Genomic DNA, 21,594 nt, shown 5'->3' on the forward strand with positions numbered 1-21,594 from the left:
GGAGATTAAAATATTTGATTTTTTTTTTACTGTTCATTTTTGCAATCCCCAAACCTAGTATGGCCTCCATGTTGGAAAAGGCAGTCCAGTGTGCATCTTGCACAATGTATGCAATCCTTGAACAGCAGTTTGAGGGGGCATATTGTTTTGTGAGATGTGTGCGAGTTGTTCATTTGGAAGCCCAGATCCTGGATCTAGAGGAGGAACTGGCAACACTGAGATGCATTAACAACTTGGAGAGGAGTCTCCTGCTCACTGAGCAAGTACTCTCTGGGTGGAGGAGGATAGTGGGACGGAGGTGCAGGACAGTCAGGCAGCTAGCTAGGTTAGTTAGAAAATGGGGTAGAGGGAAAAGTGTCAGGGAGGCTAGTCCTGAACTGGCACACCCCAACAAGTTTGCCCTGTTGGCAGATGAGGGGGATGTCATTTTAGAGCTAGCAGTACTGCACCAGGACTCTGCCTCTGACCGCCAGGGGGGTGTCTGCTCCAGGAAGGAGGGAGGGAGGAGTGCAGGGAAGGCCAGACAGGTACTGGTAGTGGGGGACTCAATTACTAGAGGGACAGACAGGGCGATCTGTCACAGAGACCGGGATTGCAGAACAGTGTGTTGTCTTCCTAGCGCTCGAGTTCGGCACATCGCGGATCGGGTTGACAGGTTGCTGGGTGGGGCTGGAGAGGACCCAGCAGTCATGGTATATATAGGCACCAATGACAAAGTAAGAGGAAGGTGGAGTGTCCTTAAAAATGATTTCAGGAACTTAGGCCGCAAGCTTATTACCTGTACCACGAGCCACACCAGAGAGGCGGGAGATTAGGGGGGTGAACAAGTGGCTCAGAAGCTGGTGTAGGAAGGAGGAGTTTGGGTTCATGAGAACTGGGCCGACTTCGCTGTACGATCCATTTTTGGAGAACAACATTACAGGTTATGGATTCTAGATCTATATCAACTCAGTAGGGACTCATTAGGGTTATAGGTTGAACTTTGGTCTTTTTTGCACCTTCTGAACTATGTTACTATGTTACTAAATAGGCTCCTAGCTCCACAGAGTGATCAGAATACTAGCCTAGTAGAAACCAAAAATGCTAAAATCACTCACTCCTAGATAGATGGATTAGCACAAGGCTCAGAACAAGATTCTATCCTCGGAGTTGCAGAATCCAACAAAGTCAAAAAAGGACTGACAAAACGCAACACAAAGCAAATGCAGAACGAACATACAATACTTAAACCCGACAAATGTACTAAAACAAAGCAGGCTAAAATCTACATATCAAACAGGACAGATAACCATGCTTAAAACTCAGGATAAGTGCACAGACAGACATAGTGAACATCATGCTAACATAGAGTACAGGTCTAATCACCAGCAATGGGATCAGCTGAAGTCAGGAAGGTTAACTCTTTCCATCCCAAGAAGAATTAACACAGAAACTGTTCAGACAAACCAAATATCTGAACAGGTCCCAAAGCAGAAAATACAAAATACAGATAAACGGACATTACATGTCCCCCATTACCTGCCGCGTAAGAAACTGGCCCTAACATCATAGTTGTGTTTCCAGCATCTTTTCTATAGGAGGTTTAGCATCCTGCCCTTCCTAGACAAGCTATAAAACATGAAATCTTTAATTGCTGTAGGATACATTTAATGATAGTTCCTAATCCAACATTACCTGGTGTCCAGTCTTCTATACGTTTTTTTTCTGCTTCCTGCAGATATTTCACACTGTACCTGTCAATACCTGAAACATAAGTCAACACGAATGTAGAATTCAGAGATGGAATTCAATAGATCACAGTGAGCCTGTGCACAATTCAGGTGATTTATCAAAACCACCGTAGAGGAAAAGTTGACCAGTTGCCCATAGCAACCAGATTGTTATTTAATTATTTTTTTTAAATGGCCTCTGAAAAATGAAAACAGCAATCTGATTGGTTGCTATGGGCAATTGGTAAACTTTTCTTCTGCACAGGTTTTGATAAATCTCCCCCAATGATCCTAAATTATACTGACTAAAGTGACTAGACTTTGGCTCAGCCTGATAAGGTCTCCCCTTGCATTGGCAGTAAGGGAGATTATGAGAAAAGGCAGAATCATTCTGCACTCTTATTCTATGATAAAAAGTAGCACCTGCCCTTTTCCAATGTCAGTAGGTCTGCTATATAGTCAGAAGTCACTGAAGGGCTGGTTAGCTTCACTGTACAGCCTTTCATAATAGTCCTCTACTATATCACTTTTTACAGGATCAATCAAAATGCCCATAGTGTGTTTCATAGCAAAAATGTCCTTGTGTTGTCCTATTCTCATAAATTAGTCATCTCTGTCACAACTTGTGACTATATCATACTTGCTAAGTTTTAGGAAGGGACATTAAAGAGGCCAAGAAAAGTGTTGCACAAAGTGTGCCACACAAAATTTTGAGATGTATGCTCCAATTCTAAAAAGAACAAAACTTCAACATGCAGAATTTTAAATCACAAATACAACATATGTCCTTCATCATACCCCAAAATAATACAGGCCCCAGACCAGATCCCCTCAATAAATCCACTGAACTGGCTCAAAAAAAAATACAGGCCTAAATAAAACCTGCCTCATTAGTATAGACCAGTACTTAAAAGAGATCTAAAGCAAAAAAAACAACAACCCCTATCCACAGGATAGCGGATAAGTAGCTGATCACAGGTGGGACCCAGAGCTCAGTGAGAAGTTTGTGCTGCAGCCGGCATGCGCTCCATTCATTCCTATGGGAGCGCCAAAAAGACCCGAGTAGTGCTCTAGGTATCATCGGCACTCCCATAGGAATGAATGGAGTACGTGCCATCTACCGGTAGACGATGCGCGCGCCTCACTGAGGTGGCACCCTCCACGATCAGCTACTTATCCCCTATCCTGTGTATAAGGAAAAGTTATTTTTTGCAGGAGTACTCCTTTAAATCAGGATTAGAAAAACATAGATGTTTTATTCCAGAAACAGTGCATCTCTTGTCCTCCAATAGTGTACAGTACTGTATTGCAGTTTAGTTCCATTGAAGTGAACAGAACCAAGCTGTAATACCACATACAACCTAACAACAGCTGTGGTGCAATTTTTGGAAGAAAGCAGCTTAAGCTTTCTAGTTCTAGAAAACCCCTTTATAGGGAACCCATTGTTACTTTCATGCTACCTGAACCACGAGTCATTGGGGATATTCCTGGCAGCTTCTTGTCATCCCACCAACCTTGTTTGGGTATATAGAGAGATCTATCAAACAGGTAGAAATCTATGAGACAAGGCCAGTATGGTGGGGAGATGCCACAGGGGGCATCTCCAAAGACTCCTGGTCCGGGCAGCATGAAAGTGATGACAGGTAATAATTTATCATTCCTTCCCCATTAGTTTTAGTAAATCATTGTATTCTACATAAAATTACAATTCTGGATCATGTTTTCTTTCTACCACTACATTGGCCCTCATTTACTATCAGGATCCCGACACTTTTTGTCGGGTTTTGCGCCAGAATTCTGTCTGCGCCAGAATTGGCACCAGAATTTGCGCCAGAATCTGGCGCACAACCCGACAAAATCAAAATCACTCAGAGTGAGAAAAAAAAAAAGACAAAAAGGGGCGTTTTCCCGACAAAAGGGGCGTGTTCCCGACAAAAAGAGAAAAAACCCTCTGAGTGGGAAGAAAACTCACAGGAAAACCTGTGAGTTTTGCTTCACAGAAACCCGACAGCTCAGAGCTGTTGGGAAATTACTCAAAACGGAGTAAATCCTGCTACCCACAGCATGGAACAGCAGCACAATTGTCCACCGTTGAAATTCCTCAGTGTCCAATGGGTCTCACGGAAGACCCATTCACACTGATGGTACCGTTCACTGCGCGGAATTCCGCAGTGAGAACATACCCTTAATGTGTGGGGGAGCACTCCACCAAAAACCCATGCGTTAAATCATCTCCAAGCGAGTTCAGGGGTGTTGTGGGTCCAAGAGCTTCCAAGTCCCTATATATTCACATACCCTGCAGTTAATCGGGGGTGGGATGGAGTAAGCTGGAATTCTGGTGGGGTGCTCACCCACACTTACCTGGTCCTATTCTTCACCTGGTCCGGTGTCTATAAGCTGTGGCTTACTGAACTTTAGAGGGGTTATTACATTGTTTACTGTGGCTATTATGCATTGATCTGATCACATTACTTTACTACTTCTAGGGAGGTGCCACATTGTATTATTGTGTATGTGACAGCCCTCTTCATTCATTTTCTTGGGGACCCCAATTTCCTGTGTGTGACGTGTGTTCAAAAAACAAATTTTTCATTATTATGCATTTTTGTGTAGGCCATTTTTGAGAGTGTTGCCATTTTCTTGTGTGGTTTAAAAGTAACACTTTAATGGCAGCCATATTGTTTTTCACTAAGAAAAACAGAACGGAAACAGATGCTAGGGAAATCTAAAAAAAAAAAAAAAAGAAGTCCAGGACAAATACTGTGAAACCTCTCCAAAAAGATACCCTCCTTATCTTGACCAGATTTTTAGCAACAGATTTTCAGACCACCATACATTTCAAATAGTGATTGTTTTCTAAGAGAAGACCACCCCCATACAAGATCACTTTTTGATGCAATTGTGGGTGGTCTTCTTAAAGAGATTTCACTGTACTATATAAAACATTTTTGTTTTGTTTTGTATTATCCCAGTTAGAGATGAGCGAACTTCTGATAAATTCAATTTGTCCAATTCGCAGAATTTCCTGAAAAAATTTGGTTTGGTCTGAATTTATTTGCGGGAATCTCTATTAAAAATGGCTATTTCTGGCCTACAGAGAGCCTTAAAAGGGGTGTAGAACAGTTTGCTTTGTTCTAACACGCATAGGAAGTATGCTGTGTTAGTGAAATAATACTGTTATTCAGTATGACATGCAGATTACAGGCATCACTATTAGAATCACTGCGGCAGAGCGCCTGAATGTGGCAGCAGGGAGACCATATGGCGTCAAAATTGAAGAGAGTAAATAGATTTTTTATGTAATTTTTATTTAATTTGAATTTATTTACACAAAATCGAACTGGCGGTTCGCCTCGAGGAGAGCTACCACCTGTTCCAGCCCGTGCCTCTCATAGCCCCCCCTCACTCTCTTACTCTTTTGTGGAACTGCAAATCTTTCATTTAAATCAGTAATGGTTCATTGTGATAGCTCCAACCTGTTTCATTGGATGCTTGTGGTAATTCCACAGCTACTATATGATGTCAATGATCATAGGGCCTCAGTCTTGAAAAGATGACATCTATTTTTTTAACTTGAAATTTAAGATTACACTCCCAAGTTTTAATGTCCCGGGGCCCCCGGCGTGTGGTTACAAAGGACCAAATCTAACAAGGAGTCACATGGCAGCACAATGACAGAACCTGGGAGGTGGCATCAGTACGAGGAGACCATATAATGGCTGAATGACTGCGTGGAGTTTGTGGCAGCATGAGGAGACCATATAGTGGCTGAATGAGACAGCCTGGAGGTGGCAGCAGCAGGAGTCCTAAAAGTGACCTAGTGATAGAGTGGTGTGGTGGGTGGCAATACCAGTAGGTAGATGAAGGTGGGTGAAAAAAGGTCTGATGCAGAGGAATGTTTGTAACTGGGGAGCAGTACCTTCAATCTGTTTGGCACTATCCATATTTGTGAAGTGTTGGTGTGGCACCATGGTCAATCTTCTCTCATGCATCATGCATTGGTGGTTGGAAATCCTGGCTGATCCATGCCTGATTCATCTTCACAAAGGTCAGTCCCTCCACATTTTTCGTGGACAGACGAGTTCTCTTTGGGGTGACTATGGCCCCCACCACACTAAACACCCGCTCTGATGGCACACTACTGGCCGGGCAGGACAGCTTTTCCAGGGCAAACTCTGCCAGTTGCAAAAACAAATCAAGTTTGGCTGCCCAGAAGTCCAGCAGATCTTCAAGGTGTGCTGGCATGGGCATGTTAAGGTATGCCACCACCTGCTGGTTCAGGTCCTGCTCCATGTCTACCTGCTGCTGACGAGTTGCTTCACTATGCGGGTGAAGAAAGCTACTCATCAGCGACTGTAGACTCAGGCTGCTGCTGATGGAGCTGGTACTGCTCCTGCTACCCCACCCAGGGCCAGATTAAGAGCATCATGGGCCTGGTGCTGAGAATTTTTCTGGGCCTTTTTATGAAAATATTTACATAATATATAAAATGAAAACGCAAATGGTGCAAACAAAGGCACAAGCAGGATTTATTTGTGCCTTTCTTTGCAATCCATTGATTTTGGCAATACACATGATGTGGATGGGTTTTATGAACCATCTTTTTGTGAAAAGGCACAGAAAAGGCGCAAAACCACTGAAAAGTCTCTAAAACTACACTAGCCCATACTTAGCTTTTTGGTGTATGTGAAGAGTGAAATTTTAGAAAATGTGACCTGCACAAAATGTATCAAATGGTCTGCTACATTTTAATAAATTTGGTGCTCCTACACATTACCAGCACACAAAAAGAAAAGGTGTAGAAAAAGGTTTCACTTACACCTACAATGATAAATGCCGGCCTATACCTCTGAAATGCAAAACACTCTGTGCCCCTCATAAATAGTAATAATGCCCCATCCTGTGCCCCCACATATAATAATTATAACCCGTCCTGTTCCCCCCACATAATAATGCCCTCTGTCCTGTGTCCCTCGCATATAATGCCCCCTGTCCTGCCCCCTCAGGGGGCATTATATATGAGGGGCACATGACAGGGGGTATTATAAGTAAGCAGCAAATGTCAGGGGGGCATTATATGTGCATTATATGGGCACATGACAGGAGGGCCACTGTCATGTGCCCCCACATATAATGCCCTGACATGTGTCCCTCACATATAATGCCCCAATGTCCTGTGCCCCTCACATATACATGTCCTGTGCCACTCACATGTAATGCTCCATGTCCTGTGCCCCTCACATGTAATGCCCCATGTCCTGTGCCCCCTCTCATGTAATGCCCCATGTCCTGTGTCCCTCACATGTAATGCCCCATGTCCTGTGCCCCTCACATGTAATGCCCCATGTCCTGTGCCCCTCACATGTAATGCCCCCTGACATGTGCCCCTCACATATAATGCCCGGCACATGACAGGGGGTATTATAAGTAAGCAGCAAATGTCAGGGGGGCATTATATGTGCATTATATGGGCACATGACAGGGGGGGGCCACTGTCATGTGCCCCCACATATAATGCCGACATGTGTCCCTCACATATAATGCCCCCATGTCCTGTGCCCCTTACATATAATGCCCCTCACATATAATGCCCCATGTCATGTGCCCCTCACATATAATGCCCCCCCTGACATGTACCCCTCACATATAATGCCCCCTGAGGGGGCAGGACAGGGGGCATTATATGTGAGGCATTATATGTGAGGGGCACAGGACATGGGGTATTATATATGAGGGGCACATGACATGTCATGTGCCCCTCACATATAGTTTGCCCCTCTCACTTATAATTAGCTTCCCCCCCCCCCTTTCTCACATGCTGTGGCTGCTCCGTTCTTGCAGTGTGAGTGAGAGCCGTAGTGACGTGATCGCCGGGCGCCGGCGCGATGATATGATGTCATTGCGCTGGCCTGCTGTGGATGGCGTCCCCGCGGCTCTCCCTCACACTGCAAGAACGGATCAGCCGAAGCGTGTGTGAAAGGTGACGGGGTGAGAAAGGTGATGGAGTGGTGGAGCGGGACAGCTGACAGCTCCACCTTGCTACAGTACAAGAGGAGGGGAAACTTTGCCCCCCCCCCCTGGATCCGCCACTGGCGTGGAGGTCATATCCGGAGGTGAGAGCGGCGATGAAAAACGTACCAAATCAGCAGCTCTGCCTGCCGGCCGCCGCGGCCTGCGAGAGTACAGCGTTGCGAGAGTAGAGAGGATTTAAACTCTGTTCTCTCGCGGTCCTGCAGCGCGGGCGGCTCCGCTCCTCAGTGGCCTTTTTGGCGGCTGGCTGGGCCTATTTTACTGTAGGGGACTGGAGCAGCAGCTCCATCAGCCCCTACGTTAATCTGGCCCTGACCCCACCCCTCCCCAGCAGCCATGGCAGTGGAAGGTGAGTGCAGAGGCCCCCCCCCCTCCTGAGTCATACCTGCAAGAGGATGGATGACGGCACCGATAGGCATTGGCCAACTGACTACATAGGATGCCTCTGTAGTAGGTCAGTTCGTCCTCCCTCTCAGTGTGTGTAAAAAAGGCCCCTATTTTGTGGCGGTAGCGAGAGTCCAATAAGGTGGAGAGCAAGAAGTCATCCCGCTGCCGAATGGTGACAATTCGGCTGTCAATAAACAAGCAAGTGAGCATGCATCGTGCCATTTGTGCAAGTGACTCGGAGGGACTCCATCCTGCCTCCATCTCCACTGCATACTGCCACGGTGTGTCTGGGTCCTCTTTCTCGCCTTCCTCATAACTCTCTAGCTTCTCAGGCTGCTCCTGCTCCTCCTCTCCTGTCAGATTACTAGAAAAGCCGCCCATTTGGCGAAACCTAAACTGTGCTCCACTGTGCCCCTCCCCTCCTCCTCCAGTTCAGCCCCCACAGGGCTCATGTGGCCATGAAATGTAGGCGCCACGTCTCCGTTGCCCTGACCAGCCATCGTTTCCAACATGTGTTGTAAGAAATGAAGCAGTGGAATGAGGTGGTTCATCCCGTAATCCTGTGGCTCCCGCAAAGGGCCTGAGCAAACGGCAGGTGTCACGTATGAGCTGCCACTGGTTGACATTGTAATTACACAGGGGAGTCCCCCTATCTGCTTGGATCATCAAGAAATCATTGATGGCTTTTCTCTGTTCGTATAGTCGGTCCAAAATATGAAGGGTGGAATTCCAATGTGTGGCAACATCGCAAACAAGACTATGTTGGGGGATACCGTTCTGACACTACAGCTCAAGGAGGGTGTGCTTTGCGGTGTACGAGTGGCTGAAGTGCATGCAAAGTTCCCTTACCATTGATGAAATGTCTTGCAAATTGGGGGGGGGGGGAGAACCAGCAACTTGGACAGGAGCACATTCAGCTTCTGCGTTGTTGGATGAGTGGGAGCATACTGTTGTCTCTTGGACATGGCTTCACTGATGGATTGTTGGCAGAATGACTGACAAAGTAGGAGGAGCAGGAGCATCTGGAGCGACAGAAGGAGGGTAAGACACACAGCTCCCTTCGGCTGAGGTGGTGGAGCCTTGGCTGGCTGAAAGAGGGAGCGGCGTGCCACTGGGTGATGCAGCAGGCTGGAACACTACATTGGAGCCACGGTTCTCCCAGGCCGCTTTATGGTGGCGCAGCATATGTTGACGCAGGGCCGTGGTGCCAACATTGGGACCCTGTCCACGCTTCACCTTCTGCCAACATATCTTGCATGTTAACCTCCTCCGAATGTTTGATGAAAAACTGCCACACTGCCGAGTAGCTGATTTTCCCACCAACAGTCCGCACTAATTGACTGCTACTGCTGCAGTCTCCAGGGACCCCTGTTCCACTACCTCCCAGGAAGGTAGGCTGCCGTGAAGCAGGTGGTCTCCCCTGGGGAGGTTTGGCTCCAGAATTTCCATTTCTGCCACCATGCTCACTGCCAACCATGCTTCCACCTTGCTTGTTCAGCTGCTGCCTCACGGGCAACCTGCAACCCTCCTCTCCTGATCAAGCTCCTTCTGCACCCGGCTCCCTATTGCGATCGGCTTCATCATCATCAACAAGTGTCTGCATGTCACAGTGCCCTCCTAGCAGAGGAAGCGGTGGATGTCTCCTCCACTTCTTGGCTGGGCAGTAGCTGCTGACTGTCCTCTGATCTTCCTCACTGAATAGTGGAGCTGAACCCACAGCATAAGATACATCTTTAGGGGAGGGAACAGCATAGGACAGAGTCAATGGGAGGACAGGGACTGCTCCCGAGCCATGCCAACTGAGGGTTGTGTCTGAGTAACCCACCGACTGCTGACTGGGGGTATCAGATGTCACTTGTAGAGATGAGCGAACTAACAGTGATTTGATTCGTCAAAAAAAACTCTCAGCTCGGCGGTTGCTTACTTTAGCCTGCATAAATTAGTTCAGCTTTCAGGTGCTCCGGTGGGCTGGAAAAGGTGGATACAGTCCTAGGAGACTCTCTCCTAGGACTGTATCCACCTTTTCCAGCCCACTGGAGCACCTGAAAGCTGAACTAATTTATACAGGCTAAAGTCAGCAACTGCTGAGCCAAAAAGTTCTTGACGAATAGAATCACTGTAACTTCACTCATCTCTAGTCACTTGTGATGAAGTAAATGACTGTGTTAACCAATTGATGACAGAAGATGGGATGATGGTCAAGACACGACCGCTAGCTGATACCGGAAGCTCAGGCCTCTCGACTGCAACTCCTGCTGCCACTCGCCCCTAGTCTGCTGCGACCTTTGCCTGCTCTTGATGAATTTAGGCCTCTCCTCTGTGCACGTCCTGGCATTTCTCTGTCTGCATATATGAGGGGAGTACAATATGCTTCACTACGCTTAAAACAGTATTTGTCACACCACGTGTAACCATTGGACCACATTTCTCTCGGCATGAGTCCGCCCTGATATACTCGTTAACCAACAAACGTTATGCGACTACCTGCTCACTACACGCTCAAGGTTGACGATGTGGTAACTGCTGTTCATTAATGTTAGCCTTAGATACCAAATTCACAATGGATAGCTGTTCCAGAAACACACGCTATAACTCCCTGTACTCGACATTTACCCTTATCCTGTAAGTAGTCAGTAACATGGTTCCCATATGTTGTGGCGTCTAGTCATACTAGCTGGTTGTAATGTGAATTGCTCTATTATTCGTGTTATAATGTTCATATGATTACAACTGGATGACATATGTCTGTTATATTGTTACTTTTGCACTATTGTTGGAAAAACCTCAATAAAAATTTGAATATGGAAAAAAAAAAAACAGTATTTGTCTAGAACAGCAGCAGGTGTGTACTTTTCGCTGTCCTTTCACAGTATCTAGGCCCTTGACAGATTAACAGGTACAAAATGGTACACTAATTGGATATATGCATGTGGTATGCACTTATGAGAGAAGAAAAATGTGCTACAGAGGCTAAAAATATATATAATGTCAAAGACTATTAGGAATGGATGGCTGGATGTTCTACCGTCTACAGACTAGTATAACCAGCAGATGATTTGTTATGGAACAAAGACACTGAATTGTGCTGAAAATTTATTCCTGCCTCCTCTGCTAAGGTTTATGAAGTTGAGGCAGCTTGTTGAAATGTATGAGGCAACACACAGCTATCTGCCCCTCTCTTTAATACTATGCTGAAGAAAGTAACTGGGAGGTTTGTGGCTGCAGTAAAAATTAATTTTCTGTGAAAAAAAGCACTGCTCTCTGTCCACCAGAACACTGATGTGACTAGGAGGTGAAACGCTGCTGGAAAAAGCTTTTCTGTATAATGCACACACACAGGCTGTCCATCCTATCTCTCTGCAGTGTGATGAAAGAAGTAACTAGCCGGATATGGCTGCCGATTATATAGGACTGTGACATCACAGGGGTGACCGGCTGCTGATATGCTGCATCCTGCATGTGATTCAGGGTCATCCCGCCTACTTCCCTTCCCGCCATCCCAGAGTTCCTTGTCCCATGTCCTCACATGTGGATCCGACATTTTAGATGCCCTGGAGCCTGGACCACACTAAATGGAGTTTAATGAATCGATTTGCGCGATAGAAACATGGCGATATTCGCATTCCTTGCAAATCAAATTTTTCATGAAGTTCTTAATGAATTCGGATTCATCAGCTTCGATTCGCTCATCTCTCATCACAATTTACACAGAAATAATTGTACCATACTTGACTGTTGAATCTCTTTTCCTATATAGTACGGCAGCTTTTTCATATTTCCTCGTAGTTCTTGTTTTAATGCCAATAAATAGGTCTGTTCCTCCCCTTCTAGTAAAGAAGCCGGTTTGTATTCTGAATTCTAGTACAGGCAGGAGAGAACATTAACAGAATTCAGTTTATATAGAATAAAATTGTCCAATTACACATATTAATTCTGTACTACACAAACATTCCAATAACTCAGGATCAGTGCAAGGGGACAAGAATCTACATGAATCAACATATGATGTGCACTAAACTATCCTCTTCCTATATTGTAAAACAGTGGCTTTATAGAGAGGGGGCATGCACCTTCTACCCTCCACCCATCATTATAGGGCACAACAAGAACTTCAATATATTAGTGGTGAGCATTTTTGCACCTTGTCTTTGCCCTAATATAAAACATAATTTAAAGGGATACTCCAACGAAAAACATCTTATCCCCTACCCTCGCAATCTCCGGGCCGGCAGCGTCGGGAACATGGAAGCTTGGACGTCACACCACGCCCCCACCATTCATGTCTATGGGAGGGTAGCCATCACACCTCCTTCCATAGACATGAATGGATGGGGTGTGGCGGCTGTAGTCGCCAGTCATCTGTCACGGAGGGAAGTTTGCTCCGTGTATGGATAACTAGGCTACCATGCCGGAAATCGACAGGGTTCCCAGCGTCGAGACCCCCGCAATCAGAAAACGTATCCCATATCCTTTTAACGACAGTTGGGATTGGACTTCTATTTGGATCATCAACAACTTACGGGGTACAGGGGTGTGGGCTGTGCTTGAGTCTCTGGAAGAGCTTCGCCCCTTGAAAATCCAATTGCCTGCAGGTCAAATGTGAAGTTTGCCCCTCGCCCTCTTCCTTTTCCAGCCATATCTGATAGAAGAGAGTAATATGAGTGTCATTGATTATTACAGTACTCAATATTATTGTTACTATTGACTCATTACTAAGATCCATCTCATCTAGCAATATATATACCCTGCAATCACAATGACCTGCACTGACACCCTAGGGTATGGCCACATGGGAAAGAAAATACTGCATTTTTCTTAGCTGAAAACCCCTGTATATGTTAGGGGACAGAGACCTAAATGTGGTATCCCGGTATCGGATTGCATCCGTTACCTTGTGGTGAGGTCCCCAAAGTCAGAGTCCCTAGGTACCAGTGGGATCCTCATCTATATAGTTAGCCCCTAGTCACCCCTTTAATAATGAAAATTATTCAAATTCTAATTGTCTATATGTATATAAAGTGTACTTACCTTGTTGTAGTGTCGCAGGACCTGCGGGTCACGTGATGCGTCCCAGAACTCTATGGTTTTTACTCAAGGACCTTTGGAGGTAGTCAGGTGATCACCCACCATGCTTTGTAATGGTGAGTGAAAGCTGACATGGACCAATCCAAAACGGCCCTGCCCATATAAGGGAGCGGCGGCCATTAATCTTTCTCTTTCCTCGTGGGCTGCTGATGAGGTCGGGTCTGCGCAGCTATCATCGGCATCCACTAGGCCAAAGCCTTGCGGCAACGGCCATCATTCCAAAACTGTGAGTTACTTCAATTCCCTATTACTCTGCAAGTTCACTGGACCTAAATAAACCCCTAAATCCAGCGGATCTCTGCAAGACCTAATTCTACTAATCTCAGGATAACTTATCGGTCCTAAGCAACTGTCAGTCACTGCCGTGCTGATAATAGACTCTGTTACTAAGACTGATACTGAATGTACCGCAATTCATCAGTAAAGTTCCTGCAAGTTCAAGTTCAGCACTGCCGTGGACAATCATTTATTTCTGCACGCACCTATCGTTTCTGGGAAGTGTGGCGATAGGCCTAGCAACTACCTCAGCGTATTAACCCTCACCATGGCGTCACGAGTGACAAGGGTTAAATTAACCCCTCATATTCCAACACAGCAACACCCCAACTACACTATACCCCCCAAGGGCTACCACATAAACATATACGTTAGGGATGAGCAAAGTTACAGTGATTCGATTCGTCACAAACTTTTCGTCACGGCAGTTGCTGACTTTAGCCTGCATAAATTAGTTCAGCTTTCAGGTACTCCGGTGGGCTGGAGACTCTCTCCTAGGACTGTATCCATCTTTTCCAGCCCACCGGAGCACCTGAAAGCTGAACTAATTTATGCAGGATAAGTCATCAACTGCCGAGCCGAGAAGTTCTTGACGTATCGAATCAATGTAACTTCACTCATCTCTAATATACGTCTAACATATTCCACATTTAGTATATATATATATATATATATATATATATATATATATATATATATGAACCCATGTTGAAAAAACACATATGTGTTTTTACAGGTTCAGTCGGATGAATTAGCATCGTAGATTATGCTATTCCATCCAGACATATATGTGTGGTAGGGGGGTGTGATGAGTCCAGATGTTGTTGCCCTAGGGGCAGATGGCATTAACCCCTTGTATTCCTGACACCAGGCGGAGTTTAGCCTAAAACCACCCGAAGGTATACCGCTGGATCCTGGGCTAGGCAGGGGGCAATAAAGTCTCCAACGACAAGTTACAGACAACGGTAGCTTTACTGTGGATCGACAGTCGGTGAAGTCTATACAGTTCAGCCAGGGCCCAAGGAGGTGACCAGTGACATTGAGACCTTAAGGGCTTGCTGGGACTTGTAGTAGGACTGAACAATTGAATGCAGATCATGCTGACTTGACAGATTACAAGGACTGACTTGATTCATTCTGTAAAGCTGTGACTTTAGCTTACTTGACTTGATTGTGGCTGCAGGACTTTGAAGCCTCCTACACTCTGGCCACACACACTAGGCACGACTGCACTGGACCTCAGCAGGAAGCAAGAGCTAAGAGCTCCAAGAGAGAGAAGCTAGCTCCACCCAGGGCTTATATGGGGGAGACTAGCAGGGAGCCCATAGGTCACTCTTGGGATCACCGGGTCACTGGTACCTCCTGGGTAACAATCACATGACATAACTCTTAAAGATACAACACATTTTATAATACAATACACAGCAGAACATATGTACAGGGAGGGAGGGAGGGGGAAGGTGCAAGGGGCCCTGGGGACACAGAAGGAGGCTGTCTGACAGGGCAGCAAGGGTACGGGGTAACATCTCCCATACTGGGCCACCACATATGTCTTGAATGAGGGGCCAAACTGATACAAATTAGGTGAATTGGGTTCTATTGATCTGTTTAACGCAGACTGTGTTAAACATGGGTGCCGGATCACTGCTAAATATAGGCTGAAACAGCCCTTAAATAGGGGTATTCCGGAGAAAACCTTTTTTTTTTTTTTTTTTTTTTTTTTTATCAACTGGGGCCAGAAAGTTAAACAGATTTGTAAATTACTTCTATTAAAAACATCTTTATTCTTCCAGCACTTATTAGTGGCTGTATATTACAGAGAAAGATATTTTGTTTTTGGATTTCTTTTTTTTCCCATCCACAGGTCTCTCTGCTGACACCTCTGTCTGTATCAGGAACTGTCCAGAGCAGGATAGGTTTGCTATGGAGATTTGCTCCTATTCTGGACAGTTTGTTCCGGACAGAGGTGTCAGCAGAGAGCACTGTGGACAGAAAAAAAAATCCAAAAAGAAAAGAACTTTCTCTGTAGTACATATAGCAGCCGATAAGTACTGGAAGGATAAAGATTTTTTTATAGAAGTTATTTACAAATCTGTTTAACTTTCTGGCACCAGTTGATTAAAAACAAAATGTTTTCCACCGGAGTACCCCTTTAGGGTCTATTCACACATACAGTATTCTGCATAGATTTGATGCGCAGGATTTTCTGCTGCAGATTTCAATGTAAACTCAATGACTGACACAGCTTCAAATCCTGCGCATCAAATCTGTGCAGAATACTGTACGTGTGAATAGGCCCTTAATCAGCAGGTGCAAATCATCACTAAGTCGTATGGCTTTTGGCACCGATTGCAATGTACCTGAAAGCTGCACCTCCTTTCATGCTCTATTACGTTCCCATTTAAATTTTCTCGTTCCAGAGATCGCAGGGTCCCTGCATTCGGTGGATAGAGGATACGTTTTTTTTCCAGCAATCCCCCTTTAACCTGTTGAGGACTCAGACAGAGAGCGGTCAGCAGCTAAAAAACTTAAGGAACACCCAAGCAGGCATTTAGTGGGGGGAAAAAAAAAAAGCAAAAATGTTTAAGTTTATTGAAAGAAAATAAACTTTTTAAATCCTTTTTTTTTTTTTCTCCAAAAGCCTGGATGGATTCTGTCACTTTTCTCTATGGTTGTGGTGGTGTTCCGCCTAGGATCTGTGAACTTGATAACATTTGCAATCGAAAGAAGCATTAGCAAAAGCTGGAGTGCTGTGGACATTGCCGTAAACGGCTATCTGGCGGCAGCTGAAGCAGTCAGCGCTGCCGGATAGCCGTTTATGCGATGGCCCCGACATACAAAGCATCGTATCTTGATGCTGCCTTCAACATGCGATGGTCTCTGAGAGGCCATCGCATGTTGAAGGCAGCATCAACATATGATGCTTTTGTATGTCGGGGCCATCGCATAAACGGCTATCCGGCAGCGCAGACTGCTTCAGCTGCCGCCAGATAGCCGTTTACGGTGCCCCGTGAGCTCCGGTGATGTCTCTTACCTGTCCTCGGGGCTCCGGCGCGTCCTCTTCGGGATCCCCTGCATCGTCGGCGCTCTCCAATCGACATCATCACGTCGCTGCGCGCGCCGTCCCGTCATCCAATAGGAGCGGCATGCGTGGAGACATGATGGCGGCGACGGAGTGTGCGGATGCCGGTGAAGCAGAGCCCTTGCCGGAGCTTCGGGGACACCTCGGGGACGCGGCGACATCGATGGATGGCGACATCCCGGGCAGCGGTGACGGTCCAGAGCGGCGGGGACACGTGAGTACAACTTCCTCCAACAGTAGTCTTCAACCTGCAGACCTCCAGATGTTGCAAAACTACAACACCCAGCATGCCCGGACAGCCAACGGCTGTCCGGGCATGCTGGGTGTTGTAGTTTTGCAACATCTGGAGGTCCGCAGGTTGTAGACCACTGTCCTATACTTTACATTGCACGGATCCCTCAACATGCGATGGTTTCAACAAACGATGGTCCGTTTGGAACGGATTACCATCGTATGTTGAAGGATCACTGTAGTTTGGTGTTACAACTAGTCTCTTATATGAACTCCTATAGCGTAAGTACAGAAGGTTTTATATGAAAGAAATGAAAGTATTATTGTTTACCAGCAGGATGAAATCTCCAGATGAAGCACACAGTGAGATCTTCTCTAGAGTCAGGTCCCTGAGCAGAGAACATGCATCCCCCATTCTCCCCACTTACATTGCTAACAGGTGGGCTGAGCATGAAGCAACTTTTTAAAGGAGAAGTGACTTTTTTTTTTCTCATGATCCTTAAGCTATGTTCCCACACTGTAAAATAGTATCAGAAAAATACACATGCATTTCAAAGCTTCATAGCAAAGAAATGCTTCTGATGCCATGTTCACATGATAACATTTCCTTGCAGAATTCCATATTGGAATTCTGCACAGAAATTCCGCAGCAGCAGAATGCCAATTATTTCAATTGAATTCTGCTGTACTGTTCACATGGTAGAATTTCGGTGCCAAAAACACCACAGTGCTCTTTGCTGACACCTGCTGAACTGTCCAGAGCAGGATAGGTTTACTATGGGGATTTGCTCCTATTCTGGACAGTTCCTGAGGTGACAGCAGAGAGCATTGTGGTCAGACTGGAAAGGACTACACAACTTTCTCTGTAGTATACAGCAACTGATAAGTACTGAAAGGATTAAGATTATTAAATAGGTATCTGGTTGCTATGGGCAACTGCTCCACTTTTCCCCTCCACAGGATATCATAAATCTGTGTTTTGTTTTTTTGAATGCAATCCCTAATGGCTTTTTCACAGCTTAAAAACTTTGCTTTAAAATTCTGTATGCAGAAGTGGCCACCTATATTAGTCGGCACTAGGACTGCCCTCATATGCGCCATCTCCATTGATGGCTATGAATTTAGCAGATTCTACTAAAAGAATTTACTTTTGCGGAAACCGTATTGCAGAAAATCGGCGGAAGATCTTGTGTGAATGGGATAGCAGAAATCCCATTGACTACAATGTTAATTTCCTGTAGCAGAATTTGCAAGCTGAATTTGCAAGCTGAATTTTCACACAGTGAAATTTCCAAGCTGAATTCTGTGGAAACATTCCATTTGGAGATTCTGCTGCAGCAGAGTCCCATTTATTTCAGTGGGCTTCTGCTGTACTGTGCACACGCTGGAACATTCCTGGGAGAAACATCTGCTGCAGAAATCCCAGTTTTGGTGTCCACAGAAACAATGAACATGCTTTTTATTTCTGCGCATTTCTGAGTGGTCCTAGCACTGGCATATTCTGTCGGTGCCCACTTTCTTTGGAAATTTCTGGGCGGACATTCCATCGTGTAAATGTATCCTTAGGGTGTGTTCACAAGCTATTACAAGCAGCGAGTTTCATGCTGCGGGAAACCTGCTGCAAGCTACACTACCATTCATTTGAATGGGTCCACGGACAGTCCGCAATAGTGTCAGATTTGTAGACTGTCCGCGGACCCATTTAAATCAATGGTAGCGTAACTCGCAGCGGGTTTCCCTCAGCGGGAAACTCGCTGCTAGCTACTAGCGTGTGAACACACCCTTAAGCTGAATTTCACTAGTAATTCTGCTGTGTGACATTCTGCCCAGACAGTAAGTAGCGGGCTTGCAGCCAGTGCCGCCGGATGCTGCATGCATAGAAAATACATATAAAAGTAAGACTAGGTTAATACTGCAGTTTTAATCTCTGTCACAGATGCCAGCATATACTGTGACCGGGAGCAATAGGTGTCTAGTGCACACAGAAAGGGGTACTCCACTGGAGATTTATTTTTTTTATTTTTTTTAATCAACTGGTGCCAGAAAGTTAAACAGATTTGTAAATGACTTCTATTTAAAAAATCTTACTCCTTCCAGTATTTATCAGCTGCTGTATGCTCCAGAGGAAGTTCTTTTCTTTTTGAATTTCCTTTTTGTCTGGCTACAGTGCTCTCTGCTGACACACTGTCCATTTTAGGAGAAAATCCCCATAGCAAACCTATCCTGCTCTGGATAGTTCCTGACATGGACAGAGGTATCAGCAGAGGGCACTGTGGTCAGACAGAAAGGAAATTCAAAAAGAAAGGAACTTCCACTGTAGTATACATCAGCTAATTAGTACTGGAAGGGTTGAGATTTTTAAATAGAAGTAATTTACAAATCTGTTTAATTTTCTGGCACCAGTTGATTAAAAAAAATGTTTTCCAGTGGAGTACCCCTTTAATGCAATATTTTGGTAAGTATTTGTAGCCAAAACATGGAGTGGGTCCAAAATACAGAAAAGGGTGCAATTATTTCCATTACAATTTTTTTCTGTATCAGTTCCACTCCTGGCGTTGGTTAAACATACTGGCTAAAATACCTATACCTAAATACAGCCTTTTGGTCCGTAAATTAGGCTGAAAAAATAATCAAACTAAGTCAAATAAACATTTAAATAACCTAGTGTAAGCAAGCAGTTGGCAAAATGATGAACGAAGGTGGCTTCTTGCCTCAGTGACATAAGACTGGAGTTTGACTTGGCTGTGGCCCGGGCACCTGCACTCCCCATGGAAAAGCCCAGTGGTCTTCTATATGTCTCCTTTGTTGGCCTTCCCCCCCCCCCCCCCCCCCGATCGTCCAGCCAATAGCAGCCGGCAGGGGAGGGGTTAACCGCATCCTCCTGCAGCTCCCGCAGCTGGCTGGGTTCAGTCAGCGGTCAGAGCTGCTGGAGGAAGACCGGGACCCCCCCCCTCTGCTGAGATCAGAGCCCCCACAGAAGGAAAAAAGACCCCCATAGATCAGGGAAAGAATACAGCCCAGGGAAAGGTAGGGCAAAAAGTAAAATAAAAGTAAAAAAAAAGTAAAAAAAATTCCCCCCCCCCCCGACCCCCTAATAGGTCCCCAAGGGTCCGCCGCAATTTTTCAGTGTGACCCGGGCCCTATTAGGGGTTTAGGGCGCTGCATTTGGCCCCCCATTTTTTTTTGGCCGTAGCGCTTTTATTTCCCCCCCCATACAGTTTATAGTTACACCAATCACACACAGTACATACTCTTATTGAACCCCCAGATTGTTCCCCCACTCTGGGTGTTAGCGGTAAACTCGTTTGGGAGCTTGTGCACCGATTGCTGGATAAGGGTTACCACGTGTTACCACGGGTTGTACGTGGGCAACTTTTATACCAGCATCCCTCTCTTCACATCCCTTGCCGCCAGATCGACGTCCGCTTGTGGGACCGTGCGGAAAAACCAGAGAGGCCTCCCTCTAAATTTTGTTAAGACACCTATTCCCAAGGGTGAGTCCCGTGCCCTTGCCCATGAAAACCTGTTGTTGGTCAAGTATAAGGATAAGAGGGATGTCCTTATGCTGACCACTATTCATGGCAACGGCAGCTCACCTGTCCCTGTGCGAGGTACCACAACACCGGTCCTCAAGCCCGATTGTATTCTGGACTACAATCGGTATATGGGGGGAGTTGATCTTTCTGATCAAGTCCTCAAGCCATACATGGCCATGCGCAAAACACGGGTATGGTACAAAAAAGTTGCCGTCTACATGGTACAGGTTGCCATGTACAACTCTTTTGTACTGTCCCAGCACGCTGGCAACACAGGGACATTCCTCCAGTTCCAAGAAGAAGTCCTAAAGGTCCTGATCTTTGGCGACCGGGAAAGAGCAGGCCGGACTTCCCAAGGAACTGGAGTAATAGGTGCCAGGATCGTCCCAGGCCAATACTTTCCAGGTGAAGTCCCCCACACTGGAAAGAAGGGATGAACCCAGAAAAGATGCAGAGTGTGTTACAAGAGGGGGATACGGAAGGATACCACCACTCAATGTGACACTTGCCCCGATCATCCGGGCCTCTGCATTAAGGATTGCTTCAGGGAGTATAACCTGGCACCATAGGGACTTCCTAAATGGGACATGCCCCCAAAAAACCATTTCAGCAAAATTTACTTTGCAAAAGCCAAATGTGACTCCTTCTCTTCTGAGCATTGTAGTGTGCCAACAGAGCACTTGACGTGCACATATGGGGTATTTCCATACTCAGAAGAGATGGGGTTACAAATTTTGGGGGTCATTTTCTCCTAATACCGCTTGTAAAAATGTAAATTTTTGGGGGAAACCAGCATTTTAGTGAAAAAAAATTTATAATTTACACGTCCAACTTTAACGAAAAGTCGTCAAACACCTGTGGGGTGTTAAGGCTCACTGTACCCCTTGTTACGTTCCTTGAGGGGTTTAGTTTCCAAAATAGTATGCCATGTTTTTTTTTTTTTTCTGTCCTGGCATCATAGGGGCTTCCTAAATGGGACCTTCCCCCAAAAAAACATTTCAGCAAAATTTACTTTGCAAAAGCCAAATGTGACTCCTTCTCTTCTGAGCATTGTAGTACGCCAACAGAGCACTTGACGTGCACATATGAGGTATTTCCATACTCAGAAGAGATGGGGTTACAAATTTTGGGGGTCATTTTCTCCTATTACCCCTTGTAAAAATGTAAATTTTGGGGGAAAACCAGCATTTTAGTGGAAAAAAAAAATAATAATAATTTACACGTCCAACTTTAATGAAAAGTCGTCAAACACCTGTGG

The 21,594-nt window shown here is 45.6% G+C and overlaps 1 protein-coding gene across 3 annotated transcripts in view; it reads right to left on the reverse strand.

The window, feature by feature from the left end:
- Positions 1-21,594, reverse strand: part of POLR3G (RNA polymerase III subunit G) — a 58,931-nt gene that overhangs the window by 7,522 nt on the left and 29,815 nt on the right. For 2 of the 3 annotated variants that reach the window (XM_056552405.1, XM_056552407.1), the window contains exons 2-4: positions 12,647-12,765; positions 11,855-11,984; positions 1,675-1,743 (exon numbers count right to left, since the gene is read on the reverse strand). In XM_056552405.1, the coding sequence (XP_056408380.1) occupies positions 1,675-1,743; positions 11,855-11,984; positions 12,647-12,765 (318 nt within the window). The remainder of the gene's footprint in view (positions 1-1,674; positions 1,744-11,854; positions 11,985-12,646; positions 12,766-21,594) is intronic. The other variant, XM_056552406.1, reaches the window with a different exon arrangement.

The sequence above is a fragment of the Hyla sarda genome, chromosome 1 (genome assembly GCF_029499605.1).
Source record: "Hyla sarda isolate aHylSar1 chromosome 1, aHylSar1.hap1, whole genome shotgun sequence".
In the NCBI taxonomy this organism is placed as follows: Eukaryota; Metazoa; Chordata; class Amphibia; order Anura; family Hylidae; genus Hyla; species Hyla sarda.